The sequence below is a fragment of the Aotus nancymaae genome, unplaced genomic scaffold, assembly GCF_030222135.1.
Source record: "Aotus nancymaae isolate 86718 unplaced genomic scaffold, 86718_ANA_hifiasm-v0.15.2.pri h1tg000067l, whole genome shotgun sequence".
In the NCBI taxonomy this organism is placed as follows: Eukaryota; Metazoa; Chordata; class Mammalia; order Primates; family Aotidae; genus Aotus; species Aotus nancymaae.
Window position 1 is genome coordinate 37,239,434 of NW_026988482.1, and position 25,948 is coordinate 37,265,381.

The following is a 25,948-nucleotide window of genomic DNA, read 5'->3' on the forward strand; positions in this document are numbered from 1 at the left end:
GCTTTTAATAAAAATCAACATCCATTCATGTTAAAAACTCACAACAAACCAGGTATTGAAGGAACATACCTCAAAATAATAAGAGCAATCTATGACAAATCCACAGCCAATATCATACTGAATAGGCAAAAACTGGAAGCATTCCCCTTGAAAACTGGTACAAGACAAGGATTCCCTCCCTCACCATTTCTATTAAACACAGTACTGGAAGTCTTGGCCAGGACAATCAGGAAAGAGAAAGAAAAAAAAAAGAGAATCTAAATAGGAAGACAAGTAGTCAAACTATCCCTGTTTGCAGATGGTATAATGCTATATCTAAAAATCCCCATAGTCTCAGCCCAAAAATCCCCTGTCGTCTCAGCCCAGAAGTTTCTTAAGCTGATAAACAACTTCAGCAAACTCTCAGGATAAAAAAATCAATGTGCAAAAATCACTAGTATTCCTAAACAGCAACAACAGTGAAGGTGACACCCTTCACTTTTCTTCAGGAAAGAACTTCCATTCACAACTGCCACAAAAAGAATAAAATATCCAGGAATACAGCTAACTAGGGAGGTAAAATATCTCTACAGGAAGAACCACAAACCACTACTCCAACAACTCAGAGATCACAGAAACAAATGGAAAAACATTCAATGCTCATGGATAGAAAGAATTAATACTGTTAAAATGGCCATACTGCCCAAAGCAATTTATGATTCAATGCTATTCCTATTAAAGTATCATTGAGATTTTTCACAGAACTAGAAAAAAACTATTTAAAAATTCATATGGAATGAAAAAAGAGCCTGAATAGCCAAGGAAATCCTAAGGGGAAAAAAAAGAAAAAAAGCTGGAGGCATTATTTTACCTGACTTCAAACTATACTACAGGGCTACAGTAACCAAAACAGCATGGTACTTTTTAGAAAAACAGTCATAAAGACCAATGGAAGAGAATAGAGCACCCAGAAATAAGACTGTACACCTACAAATATCTGATCTTCCACAAATCTGACAAAAAGCAGCAATGGGGAAAGGATTCCCTATTTAACAAATGGTGCTGGGATAACTGGCTAGTCATATGCAGAAGATTGAAACTGGATACTTACCTTACACCAAATACAAAAATTAAGATGGATTAAAGACTTAAATGTAAACCTCAAAACTGTAAAAACTCTGGAAGACAATCTAGGCAATACCATTCAGGACACAGGCACGGGCAATGATTTCATGATGAAGACACCAAAAGCAATTGCAACAAAAGCAAAAATTGATGAATGGGATCTAATAAAACTAAACGGCTTCTGCACAGCAAAATAAGCTATCAACATACAACCTAAAGAATGGGGAGAATTTTTGTGAACTATGCATCTGGCAAAGGTCTAATATCCTGCATCTTTAAGGAACTTAAACAAATTTATAAGAAACAACCCCATTAAAAAGTAGGCAAAGGACATGAACACTTCTCAAAAGAAGACATACATGCAGCCAACAATCATATGAATAAGAACTCAACATCACTGATCATTACAGAAACACAAATCAAAACCACAATGAGATACCATCTCACACAAGTCAGAATGGCTATTATTAAAATGTCAAAAAACAACAGATGTTGGCAAGGTTGTGGAGAAAAACGAATGCTTTTGGATGGAAAAGGTAAGATCTTACATCCATGGAATAACTTTTTGAAAGTAAATAATTATTACTGTTATGATGTGATAATTATTTAATTCAGGGGTTAACAAACTGCAGCCAGTGGGTCAATATGCCAGCTGCCTGTCTTTGTAAATAAAGCTTAACTAGGACATAGCCATGCCCATATACCTTACATATATTATATGTGGCTGCTTTCACTACAATGACATAATTAAGTAGTTGTTGCAAAGATCATGAGGTTCACAAAGCCTAAAATATTTACCAACTCCTAGTTTATTTATTAACTGAGAAGCTTTGTCATTTGGAATTTTATGCTTGCTTTTGTGGGTATGTTCTTCCTCCAAAGAATAACTTTTTAAAAATTTGGCCCAGCTAAGAAACAACATGAAGTAACTACAGTTTTCAGGTCACCCAATTGGCCAGATCATGCATAAGCAATGACAAGATAAGAAAAATGAGAATTCCCTATCTTCCAACAATCCTCTGAAGACTGCAGGGCTTTGTTAACTATGTTTTTAAAAATTATATCAGGAAACACTTGGATTGCTATGAGTAGAACCTAAACGAGCAAAGGAAACAAACCTAAGCAGTGGCTATTGAATAGATGCGTCCATTAAAATAATGTGTAGCCAATATACAGAATTGAGTCTTCAACTAAACTTTCTTTTCCTCCAACAAATTTTAGGGGGAAAAAAAGAGCAGACCGAATAAAAGAGATTCATAAAAGACTTAGCAAAATACACACATACCTAACACCTTCCTAAAGTATAGACAGGATCAATAAACTTTCTACTTAATCTCCAAAATCTTCTCTATGGAAAAGATGGCTACTTAGGAACTTGCTTTGAAGTCTTGAAATCCTGAGTTCAAATCCAAGCTTTGTTGCTGACTGGCTGCTTGACCTTGGAAACATTGTCTAATCCCCCCGCCTTTTAGTTTCTTTATTAAAATGTGGTAAAAATGTCTGCTTTAAAGTCTTGTTATAAGGATTAAATATGATGATGCATATAAAGTATTAGGCTTACCATCTGGCACATAGTAAGTACTTAATACTTGGTAGGTATAATTGATGTCCAAACTGGAGGTCAGAACATAGATTATGAAGCCTCCACTAAGAGTTCACTCTAAAAGAATGATGTGGAATCATTCACTAGCCAACAAGGAAAAGGAATTAATATATTTTATTCATATTTTCAAAGAGGATTGGAACACAAAGGGTTAACAACAAAATTTAATCAACACACTATACTCCATTACCCAAGCTTCTGCTAATTTAGGTGTGAATCACTGAGGAAGCAAAAAGGCTGCTTGAAAAATTCAGTTCACTAGTATGGGGAATCTGGACTGGCAAAACGTGTCCAAAGGCTGGTAAAATATCTCTATTTGCAAGGCTGTGATAGATGGCTTATAGGTTTTGTCATTTGGCAAAAGATAGAAAAAAATCAGAAAATATTATTTTTGTATGTATTTTTTCTGAAACTACACCTCTTTAACATCTCTGATTACAATTTTGCAGTTCAATGCATATGAAAAGACTGAATAAACAAGCATATTTATGATTTCATTTCGGCAACAAAGGAAAGAAATTGCTGAAATGTCTATAGCAGTTTTGAAGGCTGCATAGAAAATGCCCAATTCCCTGCTCCTTAGATGCAGGATACCCACTGTCTCTCAATTTCCACTTTCCATTGCTGCTAGCATCTTGATAACAGCAGGTGCAATCAGAAATGGCCATGTATTCTAGAAATGAGTGATAGAGAAGAAAAACCATGATTGTTGCTCTGGGAAATTAATTATTGCTCTCTGTCCCTATACCAATCACATATTTAATACCTCTAAATTTGACCCTAGTAACTGAGTATATGCATCTTTGTTGTTGTTGTTTTCGAGACAGGGAGGGTCTTGCGCTGTCACCCAGGCTGGAGTGCAGCGGCATAATTACAGCTCACTGCAGCCTCGACTTCCCAGGCTCAAGTAATCCTCCCATCCCAGCCTCCCAAGTAACTGGGACCACAGGTGTGAGCCACCATGCCCAGTGAAATTATTTTGTATTTTGTTCTGTAGAGATGGCATTTAGCCATGTTGCCCAGGCTGGTCCTGAACTCCTAGCCTCAAGTGAGCCACACTCCTCAGGCTCCCAAAGTTCTGGCATTGCACATGTGAGCCACTACACCTGGCCAGTATATACATATTAATCTATTTTCACATTTGAAGATGGCTGAAATAAAAGTACATCTGGCAAGCAAAGTCATTTAAAACTTGCAGTCCCTTGAATATCTAAGGACTTTTAGGGGCAGTGTATGACTTTGAAAAGACTAGGTTAATTTCTGTCCCTCTTTGGCCAATCATGTGATGGAAGAGACAGATTGAGTGTGGTCAGAAGGAAAGTTTATGCCTGAAAGATTACTGTGACCCTCAGGTGATATCCACATTATAAAACAGGAGTACTGGCAGGTGAATTCAGGCTGAATACTGAAGACCGGTAAAACTGCTGCACTTTGTTGAACCAAAAAAATGACCAAACATGGACCTTGTGTAATGTGGACATTTAAGCCCCTTGAGGCCATAACTGCCTTGGACTCTACATTTACTGAGTTAGCCAATATTTAATTGTGCATCTATTTTGTGCCAGACATTGTGCTAAGTGTTGGCTGTATAGCGGTGAATGCAACAGATATCAATCTTCCTCTTAATGAAATCTAGAAGAGATGGACAATAAGAAAGAAAATAAGTGTGCAAAGCAGTATCGGATTGCATTAAGTGCTATATAAACAGGATATTGTTTCAGGAAGGAAAAAAGCAAACACCGAGGAGCCCATTTTAGGCAGAATGGTAAGGGAGAACTTCTCTACAAAGGTTACATTTAAAATGACACCTGAAGGAGCCAGGCTCATGAAAGCCTGTGGGATGTGAGAAAAACAACGTGGCAAAAATCCTTAGGATGCCTCCCACATTGAGTTCTGCCCTACTATAGTTCCACCCTTGAGTGTGGGAGGAACCTAATCAATAGTATATAACTTCTATCAAGAGTATATGCTTCTAATCAATAGTATATGACAAGAATGAAGACATTTTACAGATGAAAATTCTTAATCAGTTGACTCTAAATTAATCTAAAGGGAGACTAGCCTCATGGGCCTGACATAATCAAGCCATCCATTGATTTACTGATTGGTTGTCAGCCAGGCTGGAGTGCAGTGGTGGGTGTGATCATGGCTCATTTCAGCCTTTACCTCCTGGTCTCAAGTAACTCTCCCACCTTAGCCTCTCAAGTAGTTGGAACCACAGGAACAGGCCACCATGCCTGGCCAATTTTTAAATTTTTTTTTAGAGACTGAGTCTCCCTATGTTTCCCAGGCTGTTCTCAAACTTCTGGCCTCAAGTAATCCTCCCTCCTCAGCCTCCCAAAGTGTTGGGATTTCAGGCATGAGCCACTGTGCCCAACCAGGTGATCCTTTTAATAGTGGGTCTAGAAATCAAAGATTTGATGCACCAGAGACCCTCTCTCCCCGCTTTAACTGGATCTGGAGATTCTACAACTGCAAGGAAAGGAGTTTTGCCAACAACATGAAGGAGATTAGAAGTGGATCCTTCCCTGTTGAGCCTCCAGATGAAAACACAGCCTGGCCAGCACCTTAATTCCAGCTTTGTGAGACTCTTAACAGAGGATGTGGCTAAGTCATGCCTGGACTTCTGACCTAGAAAAACTATGAGATAATAAATGGGAATTCTTTAAAGCTGCTAAATTTGTGACAACTTGTTACACAACCAAGACAACAAAAGCAATAATCTAAGAAGGACAACTATAAAGTCATTGACAGGTGTGTAGTGAACAAGGAGAATGATTAGTCAGGAGTCACATCATGGGCCATTCTAAGATAATGTAAGAAAGTTTAGACTCTATCCTCAGCATACAATACGTGATGCCTAGTGCACAGTAGATGCTAAAATCTGTTGAATGAATGAATGATGAAAGTATATTTCTAAATAAAAGTGTTTAAAATTAGCCTTCCATTACCACTTCCCATCTCCAGATTTTAAAACATTTCTTCTGTAGATATTCAGTGAAAGACCATTCATGTAAAGAACTATATTGCTGTTAAAGGATCAAGAAAAGTGATGAAGAAATAGAGTCTGTTTCCCCAAAGCAAATGTTCAGTCAACAGACCTACCAGAAACTTCTGGACCAGGAAAAAGCTATGTAGTTATAATGGATATTAAGGACTCTGTAATCAGGTATGGATACAACCCAGCAATCTGGGTCACAGTTGAAAGCCTGATAATTTGAGGTTTCTCTTCAGAGTCTAACTATCTGAAAAGCTGCCAAGTGCTCATCCAGTTAAAGGAAGACAGTACTATAATAAGATAACCACATCATCAAAGGCCATGCTGATGATGGTTGGAAGGAAAGGAAATTAAGTGTTAAGAAAATTAGCAGTCCAATAATGATAGAAAATCCAATATCAAAAATGCAAAGGTGTTTATATATAAATCAAGTTTCTTGATTTCTTTCTTCTTTCAGACTTATCTGAAAAATCTCTAGAAATTCTGGGAGAATAAATGAAGAGATTATTGCCATGTCCCATTAGTTGGAGTGTGCATGTTATCCCTGCTGCCAGCTGGGCACATGTAATGGCTAAGGAGAAGGTTGGAGTCATGCTGCACTTAGTTTAGAAAGGAAGAGTGTGATCAGCGACGGAACAACCAGAAATGGCATTTTCAAAGAGCAGAATGGAAACATCGAGATACAACTGACATCTTTAGCTCATATTCATCACATCTCTTCAAAATTAGCTGGATTGCTTCACTAAGAAGGTCTATTTGCATTTAAAAATAGATGAAGATGTAGACCCTACTCCTAAAATGCACCTCTGAGGTATTTTTCAAGGGAAAATATCCACACATTTTTGAATAAGGTAGTTAAGGATAACTTATAAAGTTAAACAGAGGAGTAGAAAGTAGCAGACAGCTGGTGCAACTGAGAATCAAAATTGATCACAAATTTGAAAGTCACTAAAGGGAAAGGGGAGAGATGCTGCCTCCTGAAAATGTTTTTAAATATCATGAAATCATCATCACTGTCAACTTCGAATTTCATGAAGATGGAAAGCAGGTCTGCCTTAGCCTCATTTCTCAGATAATACAACCTATTCTCAAATTCTCTCACTTAAAATTTGTTTTTTGAGACAGGGTCTCACTCTGTCACCCAGGCTGGAGTGTAGCAGTGAAATCATGGCTCACTGTAGCCCTGACCTCCCAGCTCAAGTGATCCTCCCACCTAAGCCTCCTGAGTAGCTAGGACTATGCATATACACCCAGCTAGTTTTTGATTTTTTTGTAGAGATGTGGCCTAGACTGCTCTCAAACTCTTGGACTCACACGACCCTTCCACCTTGGCTTCCCAAAGTGCTAGAATAGAGCTGCGTTGCCCAGCCCACCTGACTTTTTTTGAGTTACCTTTAGAATTCAACTCAAATAGTTATATAATTGACTGCATCTTCCCAAGGGTCTATGAAAAATAAAAACAACACTGATTCATAATAAGAATTGTCATTTTACTTTGGATATTATGTTGAGTATGAACTTCTTCTATGAGATTTATCCATTAATTCTCAAATAAACAAAAAAGACGTTAAAAAACTCTGTGTGCAAATTCAGAGACATTTGTTAAAAACTCTCTTGCTTTTCTCCTAAGTTTTGATAGACATGGTTCATGTCACAATAGAACACTGATATGTAACTGATATAATCACTCTTTGATAAACGTCATTTCTCATTTGAGATAAAAATGGCAGTTACTGGCAGAACCGAGAGTGAGCATGAGAACTTTCACAAAGCAGCAGCAGAAATCAGATTATAGCTTCCCCTAGGATATGATCTGCATAAAAGGAAAACATTAAACACGTTTTGGGTTTTAGAAGCACCTAGAAATTGCTTTGTCTGGTAAGGAGAAGAAGGTTCAGAAAATACAAAATTAAACAAGAAACAATTTAAGTAGAGTGAGGAAGAAAGTGATATGATATCATTTCTGACTTACTCCTATGAGTTGATAAGAGTTGTGCAGAGCTGAGAGTGTAGTCTGCGAGAGAGAGTAAATCTATAATTTCAGACACCTGATGGTAAGTGCCTGACACCTGATGGTAAGGCATGACAGGTACTTTATCTTTGCTGCCTGTCTACAAACAGCCTGCCAGCAAAAAAACAGGAGGGAAGTAAATTAAATCTCTGCTTTGCTGCCTGCCTATGCAGACTTCGTATGAAAGCTGCTGTGGTCAGTCTGGGGCTACTTTCAGGGATGGAGTCAGAGAGCTCTGTCCCATCAGTACATCAGCACGCCGGCTACCGCCACCATGCCTTCTGCATCACTGTGGTGTGAGATGATCTAAGAGGGCCAGCCAATGAAAAGTTTCTATTTTAATAGATAGGTTTCACTTTAATGCATACTATTTTTTTTGTAAAAAGAATAATCAAAGCTGTGATTTTATGTACATTACCTAAGAGAAAGAGGGGCTTAAAAAGTGAATTTGGGGCCAAGCACAGTGGCTCATGCCTGTAATCCCAGCACTTTGGGAGGCCGAGGTGGGTGGATCACCTGAGGTCAAGAGTTTGAGACCAGCCTGGCCAACATGGCAAAATCCCATCTCTACTAAAAATACAAAAATTAGCTGGGCATGGTGGCACGTGCCTGTAATCTCAGCTACTCAGGAGGCTGAGGCATGAAAATCGCTTGAACTTGGGAGGTGGAGGTTGCAGTGGGCCGAGCTTGTGCCACTGCACTCCAGCCTGAGTGACAGAGTGAGACTCTTCATCTCAAAAAAAAAAAAAAAAAAGTGAATTTGGGAGTTGGTTTAATAAGAAATATTAAATAATCATCCAGGTAGTACTTAAAAATGGCAAAAATCATAAAGGTGTTATGTTAACGCCTGATGTCTAAAAAACAATTCAGAAGATGATATTCTTCATATTTCATCGTTCTGATGGTTTCCTTGTTGAGACTTTTGGTATTTGTTCTCATTTACAAAATAACTGTGTTTAAGGCAGAACATTTGGAGACATAAAAAAAGCACAAATGAAAATCATAAAAATCAACCATAATCCTATTCTTTAAAGATAAGCACGGTTGACTGGACATGGTGGCTCATGCCTGTAATCTCAGCAGTTTGGGAGGCCGAGGTGAGCAGATCACAAGGTCAAGAGATGGAGACCATCTGGCCAACATGGTGAAACCCTCTCTCTCCTAAAAATACAAAAAAATTAGCTAGGCGTGGTGGCATGCGCCTGTAGTCCCAACTACTCAGGAGGCTGAGGCTGGAGAATCACTTGAACCAGGGAGGTGGAGGTTACACAGTTGCTGAGATTGTGCCACTGTACTCCAGCCTGGCCACAGAGTGAGACTCTGTCTCACAAAAAAAAAAAAAAAAAAAAAAAAAGATAAGCACAGTTAACATTTTGTTATTTGCTGTCCAGTATCTTTTTCCATCCTTTTTTCCCCATTGAAATGGGACTATGCCTCCATATTGTGCTTCATAGCCAGATTCTCCACTTAGCAATATCTACGGAACATTTTCCCACATAGTAAGCTTTCTTCTTTAAAAACTCTTTTATTACTGTTTTATTGGATAAAGAGTATTCCCTTGTATGGTTAAATCAAAATCTAATTAATTAATCCTCTACTGTTGGGAAGTAAGCATGCTTCCATTTTTTCACTATCATATAAAAGGTTGCAATGAACATCTTTGGACTTAACACTCTGGCACACACATCTGAGTACCTATTTGTAATGAATTCCTAAAGGTGGAGCTCCTAGGTCAAAAGATTTGTTTTGCTGCTAACAGATTACAGAAAAGCTGCACTAAGAATTTATTGTCATAGTAAGTTATGAGAATAGTCATTTCTGTATTGTCATAGAAATGAGCATTATATGTTGTGAAATATCATGACCAGTGTTTTCTTTCTTTTAAAATGCTTTTGTTTTCCAATATTAATTAAATTGGAATTTAATAAAATTAAATACTCCTAAATTTAAATTATTAAAGACATAGAAGTAAAAAAACCATATATTTAGAATTCATGTATATTTTTGTATGTGTGAATTACTTACATATGTTCTTTAGCCCTAACTTCTACTGATATGAAACCCTGAAACAATAATCAGATTTAGGTATAAATAGAGATTAAAACACTAAATGTCTTAAGTATCCCCATCCCAAGAAGTACTTCCCTTTATCTTAGAATTTTTTTTTTTTTGAGTTGGAGTCTTTCTCCGTCGCCCATGCTGAAGTGCAGTGGCGCAATCTTGGGTTCAAGTGATTCTCCTGCCTCAGTCTCCTGAGTAGCTGGGATTACAGGCGTCCACCATCACGCCCAGCTAATTTTTGTATTTTTAGTAGAGACAAGGTTTTACCATGTTGGCCAGGCTGGTCTTGAACTCCTGACCTCAGGTAATTCACCTGCCTCAGCCTCCCAAAGTGCTGAGATTACAGGCATGAGCCAGCATGCCTGGCTTGTCTTGTAATTCTTTTTTGGCTAAGGGTACAATCTTTATTTTGGGGAGAGAAGACATTATTTTTTAATATTACTATACTTTTTTCTATTGCACACAAAAAAGATGTTGAACAAGAGTTGGATTAATTCACTTTTTAGGAGAAAAGAGTAAAATATGGTCTGACCACTCAATTCAACAAGTGCAAAAACACTGAGATAAGACAAGAAATGGCATAGCAACGGATTCATTCCAATGATGCTGAGGTTTGAGCAAGCTCAGAAAATAGCTGTTGCAATACGAATAAAAATTAATCCCTAGAATAATTTTGTACCGAGAAGTTTTAGGAATACTTGACTCTGTCATTATGAATCTTACTTATAACTCAGGTGGATGATTTTTCAATGTGGACACTATGACACCTTCTTGTGGTAGACACGCTGGTGGAGGTGATAGTGGTGGTAGATACTAACACCACCTGCTTATCCCATTTTAAAACTGCTACATGGTGGGGTATAGTAATATTTTAAATAAAAGAACAATTAAATTTAGCTTTATATTGAGATTTGAAATTTCAGAATACTTCTTGACCCATCACAGAAACCTTTCATCTCCAGATTTGTGATCAATGCTTTGAATTAAAGTTGGATGAGATGAAAGTTGATACCAGCAATATCTCTGAATGTAATGCATGTGTTATATTATGAAACACTAAACAGACTCTTACTAAAACATCCAGAAAATTCTGGGTGATATGTCATAGTTGATAAGACCCTATCTACCAATTAAAATAATTTTCCATTATCCATTTATTAATTCAGTAAACATTTACAGAGCATTCACTGTGTGCCAAGATTTTATACACTGGGAATATTAGCAAATAAGGCAAAGATGAATCTCTCTGATAGTTCTTCGAAGTGGAAGGGCAACATAATTACCAGGAAGAAGGCCCTTATTTAAAATGCAGATTCATGGGCCATGCTCTGAGGCTGCATAATGAGAATCTCTAGGGCTAGGAACGTGCATTTTTAAATTGCTCCTAAGTGACACCCAGTAAGAATTTCAGACTGCAATATAGTCACATAATAAATACTTGTTGAATAAATGAATATAATGCTAAGGTTAGGTAAGATATCAAGACAGGGGATACCTCACTTCCCCAATCCTCCATCTAGAGGAAATATAGGTCCATTTAGAGATGGATGCAGGCAGAGCCTCAGCTCTCCCCATCAGAACCACTCAGAAACTCATGATGTGACTAATATACAGGTATCGGGCCTTGTGCAAGCTTCCATTTTAAATAATTATTCTTGACAGGCAGGTACTAAGTTCAGTTGTCTTCCCAGCTGAGGAAGCACAAGCCCTTCAACTGGCAAACACCAAAGTCAGAACCATATTTTTTTTTTAGATTTTTAGCACTTTTGACACTTGGAAACCAGGCGTTATTCATAGGGCCAACTAACCCATTAGACACAATGAGCTCAGTGCCTAGGGCCCTGAGACTTTTAGGGACTCACAAAAATGTTTTAATTTTTTTTTTTTTAATCAGAAGAAAAGCATGAGTATAATATAGCCTGAATTGTATTCAACTTTTTACCAGTACAATAATAAAATATAACTTTTAATCTTTTTAAAAAAAAATCAAGAAGCATCTCATGGAAGTTGGAATGTAGCTCTGCTTACCCACAGCTCTGGGCCCAGGTGAGAAACACCTTACCTGGCAGGCATTGTACAGGAGCTGATGTTCGAATTTCTTGATCCCAAGAATGTTCTGGAACATCTCGTAGAGTTGCTCCTTGCTCAGAATCAGCTCAGAGGCTGCGCTGGCCGTCATCCGGGCCTGCTGCTTCCTAGGGTCCTCTTCCCCACGGTAGATGGCATCAAACTTGGCCATCCAGGAGCTCAGCACAGTCTCCTTGCTGAGGCCGTCAATCTCGGGCAGACTGCGCACCCTCTTCTCAATGTGCTTCTTGAAGACCTCCCTGGAGTCATTGGCGGAACAGCCTCCACTCTGCACCATGCGGGCCACGCGGTCGCTCTTCAGGAACACCTGAGCAAGAACAGGGACAGGAAAGACAATGAGAGAGTTGGCCACAGAGGGACCAGTTCCCCGCGGCTAGACACTGGGCCAGCCCACCTCACGTGCATCCCAGGAGGAACCACTGTGGGTCTCGTCCTGCCCTACCACCTGCTGGCTGTGCAAACTCAGACTAGTCACTTACATATTCTGCTTCTGTGTCCACAGCTGTAAGATGATAACAATTATACATACCAGGTTGTTACAAAGATTAAATGAGATACTATAATGAAAGGCAGCGCATAGTATACAGACCTGTGCTCAGGCGGCATGGGTTCTTTGTCCCTTAGTGGCTGTGTGACTTTGGGCAAATTAACCTCTTTGTACCTCAGTGTTCTCATTTAGAAAATGGGATAGTAGTACTTATTTAATGTTTAATTTCTTTTTGAGAGAGTCTTGCTCTGTCACCTAGGCTGGAGTACAGTGACATAATCACAGCTCACTGCAGCCTCTGCCTCGCAGGCTCAAGTGACCTCCAGCCTCAGCCTCCTGAGTAGCTGGGACTACAGATGCATACCACCACACCTGGCTAATTTATTATTATTATTTTTATTTTTGGTAGAGACAGGGTTTTACCATGTTGCCCAGGCTGGTCTTGAACTCCTGGGCTCAAGCAACCCATCCACTTTGGCCTCCAAAAGTGCTGGATTGCAGGCATGAGTCAATGCACCCAATATTTAATTTTTTATTTTAAATAGAGGCAGGGCTTTGCTCTGTTATCTAAGCCAGACTGCAGTGGTGATCATGATGCACTGCAGCCTCAAACTTCCAGGCTCAAACCATCCTCCGGCCTTAGCCTCCCAAGTAACTGGAACTATAGGTGTGTGCCATTATGCCTCGATAATTTTTAAAACTTTTTGTAGAGACAGGGTCTTGCTCTGTTGTCCAGGGCAGTACATATTTTAAAATGAGGATTAAATGTGTTATGTGTAAAACACAAATAAAATAGTGCCTGGCCCATATTATACTTATTGCTATTATTATTACATGTAAAGTACCTGGTATGATAGCCAGCACATAGCATTAAACATTAACCACTTTTTGCATCTCCTTTTATCCCTTCAATGAAACTCTTAACTGAAAATATACAAGTATCAGGTAAACATATATTTAATTACCTATCTTCCTTCATGAAATGTAAACTCTACTTGGGCAAAGAATGTGTCCTCCTTGTTCCTCACAATGTCTTCAGTTCCTAGAATGTCTTCAGCACCTGACACTTTATAAGTGAATTAACAATGAACATAGGTGTTATGTTCTGTTTATTTTGTGGATGAAAAACCAAGACTTCAGAGAGGGGAAGGGACTTCCCTTTGGTAACTCAAATTGTCTAACTACAAATGGGTAGTCTTTTTATTTCACCCTGGTTCCTTCCTTCCCTGCAGGTTTCTCCTGCTTCATGAGAACCTCTTCCGCCTGGTGGAAAATCCCTGATTGGTCTGCTGGTGTTGTGTGAGTCCTGGGACCAAGGCTTCTATTAAGAATGTCTTACTTTCGCTCCACTGCCTACCATTTAGAAGCTTACACAAGCTACATGGTTCTGGGGTGTAATACAAGGCAGTGAAGTTGCCGTTTCACATTCACAGAGAGGAAGCATCTGACATGTTTGAGCTGTGTCCTGGTCACACTTCAGAAGGTGCATAAATATCCTTCGAGAGGCAGAGCAAACGTTCATTCCCCTGTCAGATTTCAGGAAATGCACTTGTTGGCCATGAGACAGCATTGCCTGGAGGCATCTCATTGCCTCATGCTTCATCACAAAGGCTTTCTGGGGTGAAGCAGTGTTTTTTTAAAAAAGACTCCCATTTATTGTTGACGTTAATGAACTAATTTAGAAAGGTGGGCTGAGGATTTGCCTCACAGGGCAGAGGCCGTGGCCTGCTTCCCTGTGACTGGGAACTGGTACTCAGATGAGACCTTAGAGTTAATTTGAAAATTAATTATAGAAAAAGAATTTCAAATGAATCTTCAGGCCTGATGAGCCTTAATGAGTTAAACAATTTACCTACAAACCTGTAACACGTAATGGGGATGGTTTCTCCATCTAACCAACACATTACAGATCCCAAACACCAGCTTTTTGAGGCTAGCGAAGGAAGTCTCTGGAGAGGCAACAGAGCATTGTGGCAGAAGCTGTAAATCATGATCTCAGGCCAGCTCTGCCTCTAACTTGCTGTGTGACCTTGAGTAAATCACCTCCCGTCTCTGATTCTCTAATTTCTTTCTTTCTTTTTTTTTTTTTTGAGACAAGAATCTCACTTTGTTGCCCAGTCTGGAGTATAGTGGTGCAATCTTGGCTCACTGCAACCTCTACCTCCTGGGTTCAGGAGATTCTTCTGCCTCAGCCTCCCAAGTAGATGGGATTACAGGCATCTGCTCCATGCCCAGTTAATTTTTGTATTTTTTTTTTTTTTCAGTAGAGGTGGGGTTTCACCATGTAGGCCAGGCTTGAACTCCTCCTCTTCAATGCCTCCCTGGGCTCTGTGACCCCTCCCTGCCCATCTTACATGTTTCTTTGGGTACTCCCTAGGTGGAAGACACTGTACCAGGTACCAGGAATACAATGGTGAGGAAGAGACCGATACAGATTTAGCTCTCATGGAGTCCAACTGACATAATCCTAATAGTGCCATGTAAATATGATTATGATCTTGAAGACAAGGGTCCACGGGAACCTATAGCCAGGAATCTATTCTAATATGTGGTCAAGATAGCGTTCCTGAAAGAAAACACCTTCAAGATGATATACGAAAGATGGATAGGTGAATGGAGAGCTATAAGTTATTACAGAGAGAAGGAACAACACGTGTGAAGACCCCAACTGCCTAAGGAAATAAAGAGGAGTCAGTGTGGCTGTGGCAATGAGGGCTGGGAGTGAGGGATGTGAGATGGGCAGGGAGGGGGCCACAGAGCCCAGGGAGGCATTGAGGAGGAGGAGGCATGCAGGAAGAGGAGGGGATTAGGGTTGTTGGTCTTCATTTTAAAGGTGCTGGAAAGCCACTGAAAGTTTTAAACTGGGACATGGCACAAACCAGTTCACATTCTTTGGCTGTAATGAGGAAAACGACTGAAGGGAGCCAAGAAAATAGTTAGGGAGGCCAGTTGAGAGGTGCTTGTAGAAGAACAGGTGCGTGTGATGGCAGTGGGGACACTAAGGGGTTAAGCCTTTGTTGTCAGTGCTAATAAACATTTGGGGTTACTTGAAAATATTCAATCAACAATGAAGTCATACGCTCCTCTACGTCTGTTCATATTATTATCCCGCAAACATGAAGTGGGCCCCAGTTATAAGCTCTCAGCCCCAGATTCTTTTCCCTCAAGGTCCTTATGGAGCTGCCTTCTGTCATTGTTTTTATGACTGGTAAATATCTGATCTCCAGCTAGACTATAAGTTCTAGGGAGGCAGGGTTGTCGCTCTTTGTTTCTATTACTCCTTCTTAGTGCTTGAGACAGTGCCTGGCACGTAGCTGGTGCTCAGTAAATATTTGTGGAATGAGTGAAACTACAAGAGCAAAGCAGACTCCTCCAGCAGGGAAACTACAGAGTGAGACTATGTCTGGATGGGGGCGAGAAGGTTAAGGGGAAGCCAGCATGCACAGTATATTGGTCTCTCAAAACAAGTGACTTAGGCTAGATTTTCCATGGGACTCAGTAACAAGGGGTAAGATATCTCACTCTCCTTCCTGGTCAACAATGAAGGAATCGTGCCTTTCTTCTTTGATGAGATTCAAACTGAGAAGACTTAGAAAAGTGGAGGGATCTATCTGTCCTGTGTTAAGATACACTCATTGTCAACACTTGGGGCCAGCTGGAGTCTAACTGGTTGGGTGGGTGATGTATTAGTGTGTTCTCAGGCTGCTAATAAAGACATACCCAAGACTGAGTAATTTGTAAAGAAAAGACATTTAATGGATTCACAGGTCCACATGACTGGGGAGGCCTCACAATCATGGCGTAAGGCAAGGGAGGAGCAAAGGCACATCTTACATGGCAGCAGGCAATGGAGTGTGTGCATGGGAACTCCCCTTTATCAAACCATCAGATCTTGTGAGATTTACTCACTATCACGAGAACAGCATGGGAAAGACCTGCCTCTATGATTCAACTACTTCTCACTGGGTCCCCCCATCACACATGGGAATTATGGGAGCTACAATTCAAGGTGATTTGGGTGGGGACACAGCCAAACCATATCAGGTAAACCCTGAATCCTGGACATGCCATCTGCTTCACATAGTCCCTTCCTTCATACATAGTAGCTACTCAATAAATACTTCTGAATTACCAGCGGAAGACAAGTCACCTAACTTCTATCAATCTCACTCTCCTTCATGGTCAACAATGAAGGCATCCAGCCTTTCTTCTTTGATGAGGATCAAACTGATAAGACTTTGAAAAGTGGAGGGATCTATCTGTCCTGTGTTAAGATAAAACTACCAGATCCTAGAAGGAGGAGAGATGAGTGGAATGTCAAGAATGTGGATGAAGGAGGCTGAAAACTGGGGAGACGGTAAAGATGAATTGCCCAACGAAGGCAAGACAGCCATGGGGAGAGAAGGTGGCAGCAGGAAACTATTTTTCCAGGCACATCATCTGTCTTGGCTTCTCAGTCTGTCAAAGAGGAAGTGTGGCCTGGGCCAGCCTCACCCTATAATGAATACAAACACTAAGTACCGATGTGCCTGTGTGTCTCTAAAACAACTATTCAAACTCAATTGTGCCGGGAGCTCTCTCTGTATTTTGTAAGTGTGTTTGTTTCTGTTTTTGCTTTTTAGTGGCTGCCACAAGAGACTTTAACCTGAAGCCCAGTTCTATTTGGGCACATCCATAAATCCTCCCTGCTTTTCTGCCAGCTTCCAGACAGGTCATAATGAGAGAAGGAAGATAAACAAATAAATACGGAATTGTGAAGGGCAGTCAATTCAGCGACTTGACCTCATCCATCAGTCCTTCCCTCCATCACCAGAGCCAAGCAACCTCAAGGTCATTTTAGAAACACACAAACACAGCAGTACTTAGTGACTGTTCACACTACGGATGGGGTTGGCCTAGCTCCCATTTGCTTCCCTGCCCTGAGAAGCCAGGGCAGATTCATTCCTGCTCTGAAAAAAGCATATCATTTCAACATAAATAAGAAAAACACCTAGATAATGGAGTAAATAAGATTTACAAGAAACACAAACCTTGTCACTATTAATAAATGGCACATAACTAATGAAAGGAGTAGACGTTATGGTTAGGAGGGTGGGCGCTGGTATTAGACCACCTGGGTTAAAATCCTGGCTCTGTTTCTTGCTAGCTTTGCCACCTGAGCAAGTTACTTAATCTTTCTTGGCTCTAATTTCCTCACCTTTAAAATGGGCATTATAGCAACCTTCCTTTATAGGATTTTGGTGAGCCCTGAATCCTGATTCAGTGATATTATGCATACAAGTTGGTTAGCCTATTGCTTACTACAGGCTAAGAATGTAATACAAATTAGCTGTTATTTTTTAATAGACTATCATGCAACCATGAAAAAAGATAAATATTTTTTCATTAGCATCCAAAGACGTCCAAGATATATGGTTATCACGGACCACAGCCTTCCAATGGCAGGGGTGGGGTGGGATTGGAGGACAGGAACATGGTCCTGAATTTAGAATACCATAGGAAAAATACAGTTTACTGATGAGAGTATGTCATTTATGAGACTTTTGTAAAGGGAGAAAGGAGATTGGAAACAAGTGTGTTAAATAAAAGAAGTGGGCTACTAATATTTTGTAGTAATTTCCCACCTTAATATGCAAGCCAAATAGTTATCTTGACATGTACAGATACATTAAAAGTAACTTGAAAGATATAAACCAAAGTTTAATTGTGGTTATCTAGAATGATGAGATTGCAACAATTTTTTTAACCATTTAAATGTAGAAATTTTTCTACATTGTCTGCTTTATTTTTATAATGGGAAAGTTTTACTTTCATGGTCATTTGAAACACATTTTTTTCTACTTGGAAAAATACAAATTTTACCTTCTTTAAGGCAAGGTGCATTTTCATTTCTAAAATAAAATGTATTTTCAATTTTAAAAATATTCTTCAAAAAATAAAGGACTCAGGGTAAAGTGTCAGAAGCAGATCTAGGGCCATGACCTTGTGGTAGGTGGTGCTAATTTAGGAGCAGAAGTACTTTCCTTTCTCTTTTCTGTATCATTTTTCCCTACTGTGTCTTGCACCTTCCTTCCTCCATGCCCAGTGAGTGAATTGATTCTATCAACATTCAACAACTTCTTTCTTCTATTTCTTTTTTTTTTTTTTTAAGAGTACACAATATAAATGCTTTATTGCTAGCACAGAGGTTCTTTTTTTTAAGTAAATTAAAAGAAATAAATCTTCATTTTCACATTTTATATTGCAGTCCAAAGGTAACTAGTTGGTTAGTGGATATGTCCACTTGGACACATGCTGGAGGAGGAGGGTGGCATTCACATGGAAGAACTCAGAAACGTGGCATTGGTCAGGGCTCAAAGCATTGGGCTGCTGAATGCACTGTCATTTGTAAGTAACAGCAAGTGGAGACTTGAAAACGTCATGGATAGGTAAGAGTTAGAACATTGGTATGGTTAGGAAGGAGAAAATCGTTAAATACAGAAGGCTATATATATGTTGCCCATATTCCACATACTCTCGATTATGTTTGGTACTTTAAAAGACATGATCTGCATCTAGGTTAGAATCTGGATTGGATTTGGCAGGTGGAAAGACGGAAGAAGGAAAGGAAGCTAATATTTCCCACATCAAACTGGTGGAGTCACTGGAAGGCAGAAGAGGAGTATGTAGTTGGTAAGAAAGGGAGGCGGGCTTTCTTCTATTTCTATGCAGCATATGGACACCATACCTCCATGCTCAATTATCACCTTAACATATTAATATTTTCTAACCTTAATAATGGAACTGTCAGGTATGTATATTCTTATTTAGTCTTGAGAGCAATTATGCAAGGAAGGGCCTATTACAGATGAAGCACTGAGGCTCAGACTTGGTTGAGGTCCCACAGTCAGTGCGTAACAGGACTAGAACTCAACCCACCTCTGTCAGACACAATTTTTATTTTTAATTTATTTAGAGACAGGGTCTCATTCTGTCACCCACGCTGGGGTGCAGTGGTGCAATCTCAGCTCACTGCAGCCTTGAACTCTAGGCTCCAAGTAATCCTCCCACCTCAGCCTCACAAAGTACTGGGATTACAGATGTGAACTGCACCTGGCCTTGGACACTAAATTTGTCCTCTTAAGCACTCTGCCTTTTGCCTCCTGCTTCTGCCTTGCTAAGCTTTCCCTACAAGAATCAATGCTTAAGAGTGGGCAGTTACTCTTCCTCTAGGGATGTACCTGGTAAGGCCATGGAGTAGTTGTAGTTGTTCTAATTACTAGAAAATATATTGCTTCATTTTAGAAAAACAGCCAGTGTGACCTGATTTACACTCCTCTTAAATAAAAAAAGTTCAACCATAAGAACAAAATATGTCTTCTTGCATTGATGGCACCTGCAGTGTTTGCCTGCCAGCTGTCCTTCCTCTTCTGGTAATAGTAACTCAGTCTTTCTTCCAAGAGCCCCATTGCCATTGAACATAGTTGCAGTGGGATTGTCAGTCATATGACTTTGTCCTTCTTTAGCCAAGTGGTGGGTTGGGATCTGAGCTTGGTCAATAAGACTGCCACTTCTTGAGTTCACATTCTGAGTGGGTTGGCATGAGAATGGATTGGGCTGGAGTAGATTTATCCCAATGATGAAGTGTCTGTTATATCTTGCTATCTGGCTTCCTGAAGTTAAACTGCTCTGGTTTCCTTCTTTTCTGAAGCTTAGCTGTTTCTTCTGATAACAACAACAATATCAGCAACAATGGCAAACTACTGTTGTGTTGCTGCTGCTGTTGTTATCCTGATGAAAATAGGGCTTAAATTAACCACAGTCAGTTTCTGTTGCTAGCAACTAAAGAATTCTGTCTGTTGCAACATTCAAAGCTAGTTTGACAAAAATCAACTAGGCTATTATAAAACAAAAATGAAAAACACACACATGGCCCAAAGCTCAATCATAGCAGCTTCACTGGCTGAAGTTCAGATATCAGATGCAGTATCCTGAAGTGAATTTTTATGTCTTCCGCCACATTTGACACTCCCACTTTCTTGCAAATACCCCATGTCTCCTTCCAGGAAGAATCTGAGTTTTGTAAAACTTTTTCATTCACTTATTTTCTCTGATGCCAGGACCAGCACATGAAGAAATTAAAATCAAGCAGGGAGGTGAGGAAGTAAGCAGGAAGAGGTAAGTATGAGGAGGGAGGGAGAGAGCGAGGGAGGGCTTATATTTTGGACATCTGTCTTAAAAAATAGTTAGAAAAGGTGTGGGGAATGCAGAGAAATGGCTCTCTGATGCTGTATCTCAGGACCAGGAGTGTGAGAACCAGACAGAATTTGCTGGGCCAGATCTCAGAGCACCCACCCCAGCCCCCAGCCCTTGGCCTTGAAAGCCAGAATTGAAGAGATTAATGGATTAATCTGCTGCCCCGCTTGATCTGCTCTGACAGAGCCATCAGGAAAGGACAAAAATAAACCTGTGTGCTCTTGAGAGCCATAGGGACCCTGGTCTCCTTTCTCCCATCCCCACTCAGGACCCAGGCCTCACCAACTTGCTGCTAATGTTGGCCGGCTTGGTTCAGACTGGGCTAGATGGGCACAGATGGAAAAAGAAGAGTACCTCCTCACTCCTTTCATTTTTAAAAAGATGATCTTTACTACTCTAGCACGCTGAGAGATCATTACAGCAGTTGGCTCTCTATCTGAGGGTTCCACATTCATGCATTTAACCAGCCACAGATCCAAAATATATAAAATAAGAAACAACAACAATAAAAAGTAATGTGAATCAAACCAATAAAGTATGACAACTATTTATATTGTATTAGGTTTTATGAGTAATCTAGAGATGATTTAACCTATATCAGAGAAGGCCAGGTGTGATGGCTCATGCCTGTAATCCCAGCACTTTGGGAGGCCAATGTGGCTGGATTGCTTGAGCCCAGGAGTTCAATACCAGCCTGGGTAACATAGCGAAACCATCTGCAAAAAATACAAAAATTAATCTGGCATGGTGACATGCACCTGTAGTTTCACTTATTTGGGAGGCTGAGGTGGGAGAATCCTTGAGCCCAGGAGGTGAAGATCATCCTGGGCAACATAGCAAAACCCTCTCTCTACAAAAAATACAAAAATTAGCCTGGCATGGTGGCATGCACCTATAGTCCAACTACTTGGGAGGCTGAGGAGGGAGGATTGCTTTAGCCTGGGAGGTTGAGGCTGCAGTGAGTGAGCTGTGATTGTACCACTATACTCAGGCCTGGGTGACAGAGGAAGACCCTGACTGAAAAAAAAAAAAGTATATGAAAGGAGGTGTATAGACTATATGCAAATACTAAGCTATTTTATATCAGGGACTTGAGCATCTGAGGATTTTGTGTTTGAGGAAGTCCTGGAACTAATGCTCCGTGGATACCGAGGGATAAATATACTGCATTAGCAAAACAAGGCCAATACCTGAAACTGACCTTGTAAAGTACAGAAGTCCCAGAACATTTTGAGAGTATTGCTGTTACACTATTTTTTTAATGTCATTGCTGTTGGTAAACTGGAATGTGAAGTTGTGGCATTGTAGGGTGGAGTGCGTATGTGGAAGAGAGAGAATTTGGAAGGAGGATATCTGTTGGTTTTGTCTGCTGAGCATATATTCCTCCTGTTTTGGCAAAAAGCAGCCTAATGTTTTATTAAGATATCATTATACTTTTCCTGAAAAGGGATGAGCACAGTGGAGAGGTGGGGGGAAGATACCCATCCTGCTGGTAACTTTGGAGTCTCTGGATCCAGACATGGTTGAAGCCAGGTCTACCCCTGGACTTCAAGTTACTTGTGGAAATAAATCTCTTTTTAGGCTTATCCAGTTTGACCTAGGTATAGTCACTCATAATCCAAAGAGTCTTGACTAAGACAGGGGCCAAGAGAGAAGCAATTGGAACCCAGAGTTGGGTAGAGGAAGAGACATCAGCTTCTCCATTGCCCAAGAATGAAGGGAAAAGGAGAAAGGAAGGTTGACTTGGAGAGCTCCCAAGTAAAGTGTTAACTCTGGTCTCCAGATAAAGAACCTTGGCTTCAGAGGATTAGACTTCCCTGGAAAAGTGAATCTAAAACTCTCTAAAGCATTTACTAATGAAGACAGCGGTTAGATCATTAATACCCCACAGGCTTTCTTATAATACTCAAATGCTAACATGAAATATTCAGTAATTTCTCAATGCCTGTATTCTTACCAGACAAAACAGAAACTTTCAAATAAACTAGTCACGATAGAGGAAAATATTGGGATCACTATAGATGTAATGGTAATTTCCAGAGACTCATTAGCAAGTTGATGACTATTAATTTTCACACTTAACTAATAGATAGAAATGACACTGTCTTTTAATTTATGCCATTAGTCAAATTAGCTTTCTAATTAAGATTTGCAATCTACAAATTTATAAACTCTGGTGAATGACTCTAAATATGGAGAACTATCGACAGCGGGTCTGCTTGGTCTGACAAGTGTTCTGCCATGACTCTCCCATTAGGTTTCAGAACGTGAACAAAGAGGGAAAATTAATTTCATTCCCGGACAGTTTCTAAACAAAACTTTGTGAAATATATTCAAGTTATTCACTATCATATATCACTGTGATTCCAAATCTCATTTCTACTCCCCATGAAATTCAACTGAAAAAAATGCACCACATCAGATGAAGCAGCAAGTATGACACTCACTGGCGATAATGAATGAGACTTGCAAAATGTAAAAAGATTTAAATTTGGACAAATAGAAAAACAAATTTGACTTCTAAAACAGATCCAAATAAAAATTTCATTAAGGAAATGGTGTGTAAAATGAGTCTGTGGTTGGTCCCAGCAAACATCACAAAGATTGTTTACTATTAAATGCTAATTAGCAAACGAATCAATAATATTTTCACAACATCTAATTGCAGTCTTACTCTCTCCATGAAAGAAGGAGTCAAGTGCTTTAGCAAGTGGGAAGAAGAGTTTTGCCAAATCATGATTTTGCCTCTACCAAGGCTTCAATCATTAACATATTGAAAGCATCTGTTGTGGGCTGAATCAGATGGGCAGACTAAGAATGTGCTTAGAGCACCAGCAAAGTAGGCATACCGATTTTTTGTTTTGAAATAATTTTCTGTCTAATGAGTAAAGGAAAGAAGGAAGGAAGGAAGTCAGTAAAGCAGTCCCCAGGGGAATATCAGATTTTGTTAGGTTTCTCTTATGCCTATCTTAAAGTTTATCATTATTACTTTGAATTGTATATACAAGATATCATAAGCTTTCAGTGCTTAGGAGCTGGTCTCTAATGGTTGTCATTTAGCCTTGACAATGCATAAGACATTTGGGTCATAGGATTCCAAACACAGAGTATTTACCTGGTTCACATTAAAATAGATTAATATAAAGTAAAATGTCATTCAGTGATCAAATAATCATTTTTGAAAATATGCATATGAGGAAATCATAGGAATGTATGGTGTGTCTATTTCATAATCATGTACAAATAATGCCAATGTGCACACTGAGAAAGAACACTTATAAAATTTAGAAATATTTACAGAAATGCAAATCCACTTTACTGATAAACTTCTGAGGTCTAGTGGTTACAATTTACCTGTAATACATACTCAGAACATATTCTCTCTTTTGTACATTTTCTCTAGAGAACAGCACTGCATTCTGGACAGTGGTCCCAGCTCCAGAAAAAAAAAAGCAGCATTTTAAGAGAAAAAATAAGGAAGCTCCTAAAGCCACCATCCTTGGGAGGTGCTAACATACTTTAAAAACGGTATAAGGGGTGAGAAAAATGCTCCTGACTCAAAGTCTTAGGTTGTGATTTTTTCAGGCTGTGTGACCTTGAGTAATTAATTTAACCTCTCTGAGCCTCAGTCTCTTTATCAGTAAAATGGAAATACAATCAGACCTAATTTATAAGACTGTAATATCTTGTATGAAAAACATTCAGTATATCGCCTGGTATAAAAATCAGTTGTTAAATATTAGCTTACATTTAGTGTTTCCCCAAACAAAATACTGTTATTTCTTAACATTGTAACCAATCACCAAACCCTTTGCCTTAGGAGGGATGGTCTTGTAGTAAACCAAACCAAATCTATTGTCCCCATTGCCCAGCAGCTCAGAATCCCCAGGCCTAGGGCTTGAGGGGTCTTGGCATTCTTCCGCATGGTGATTCTCACCTCATAGTAACTCTGCACAGCGTTCATGAAGGCTTCATCAGCCATGATCTGGGTTTCCCCATTGAGGAAAGCCTGAAACCTGTCCTTGACTGTCTGCAACTGCTGTTTGCTGATCTGTAAGAAACAGAAAAAGAGGGAAATGTGAGAACTTGTTATAGACAAGCATCATGGATACTTTATGCCAAAGATGCCAGGTCCATTGGTGATTGGAGCTGGCTTGTACAGGTGTGTGAGAGCTGATTAGTAAATCTGCAGAAACTTTCGTGAGCCAGTGCTAAACACAACCATTATTTTAAAATAATATATAAATAAATTATATTAAAAACAAAGTTAATACACTTGCGATACTAAAAATTCATTGCCTCCTAGTTATTTTACCACTTTTCAATTTTATCAGTGCTTTTGAGGTTACTTAATCCTACAATATTTGCACAAGGGAAATGATACACAAGGGAGTGATACCACCCATCTCTTTCCAGCTCCACATTGAGTGCTGTCTCATTGGCAGCTTTATATCAGCCATGGTGGGAATATTTATATCACGGAAATTAGCAAATGCTACAAAACACTTTTTTTCCCCTCTTGAGAGATGGTTGTTAAACATGTAACAGCAAACACAGCACTGCATATGCCTCTCTGGTGCTCTGAAATACCTTGATAAATGCGGTATGACAATATGCAGAGGTTTTCAAACTTTACTGTTGATGGTACATCCATGATCACATGACAGACGATGTTTGGGTACAGAATACACTTTGGGGATGTGGTATAGAGAATTTGGGTACTGGGTTATGTGCAATTCCTTGACTATCAATCCCACCTTTCTTTCTTAGGAAAACATTCCTAAAAGATTCATACCCATTTCTCCTCCTCACCCCTTATCTGGCTCTGTCCCACAATCCATCAGTATTGATGCAGGCAGCACTAATTTATGAAGCCCTTCCCGGCTCCTAGGCTGGGGCAGGTGGCAGGTCTTCCTGCTATGTGAGTGCATAGCACACTGTTTATTTAACTGCTTGCTGATGATTAAATTTGTTACATGATGTGCCTTTTCTTGCTGTCTTATTCATTGATATTTTCCCAGGGCATAGCTAACTGCCTTACATGTGCCAGACACTCAGGGCTGATTACTTGAATGAATGAATGGAGTGTATGCAAGACATATTATTTTCAGATATCTTTTAATTGGTTCTAATTTATATAAAGTATGTATATTAAAAAGTCAGCCAAAACTTTGCTGTTTTAAAAATTAAAAACAGGATTCTAAGTTGAAAAAGTTAAACTTTTTGTAAAAAGTTATGCTTTATAATTAATTGATCATGAGAAACTGCATCAGAGAACCACTGCTTTAGTGGAAAAAGTAAGAAGATCAGTCCAGTACCAGTTCTGTTGACCACTGTGTCGTCTGGGAAAAGCTACTTATA

General features: G+C 39.5%; 1 protein-coding gene across 16 annotated transcripts in view; it reads right to left on the reverse strand.

Annotated features, from left to right (window-relative positions):
• The window catches only part of CADPS (calcium dependent secretion activator), a 472,594-nt gene that overhangs the window by 336,503 nt on the left and 110,143 nt on the right, over nt 1-25,948 (reverse strand). For all 16 annotated transcript variants that reach the window (XM_064367295.1, XM_064367298.1, XM_064367286.1 and 13 more), the window contains exons 2-3: nt 24,525-24,638; nt 11,840-12,172 (exon numbers count right to left, since the gene is read on the reverse strand). In XM_064367295.1, the coding sequence (XP_064223365.1) occupies nt 11,840-12,172; nt 24,525-24,638 (447 nt within the window). The remainder of the gene's footprint in view (nt 1-11,839; nt 12,173-24,524; nt 24,639-25,948) is intronic.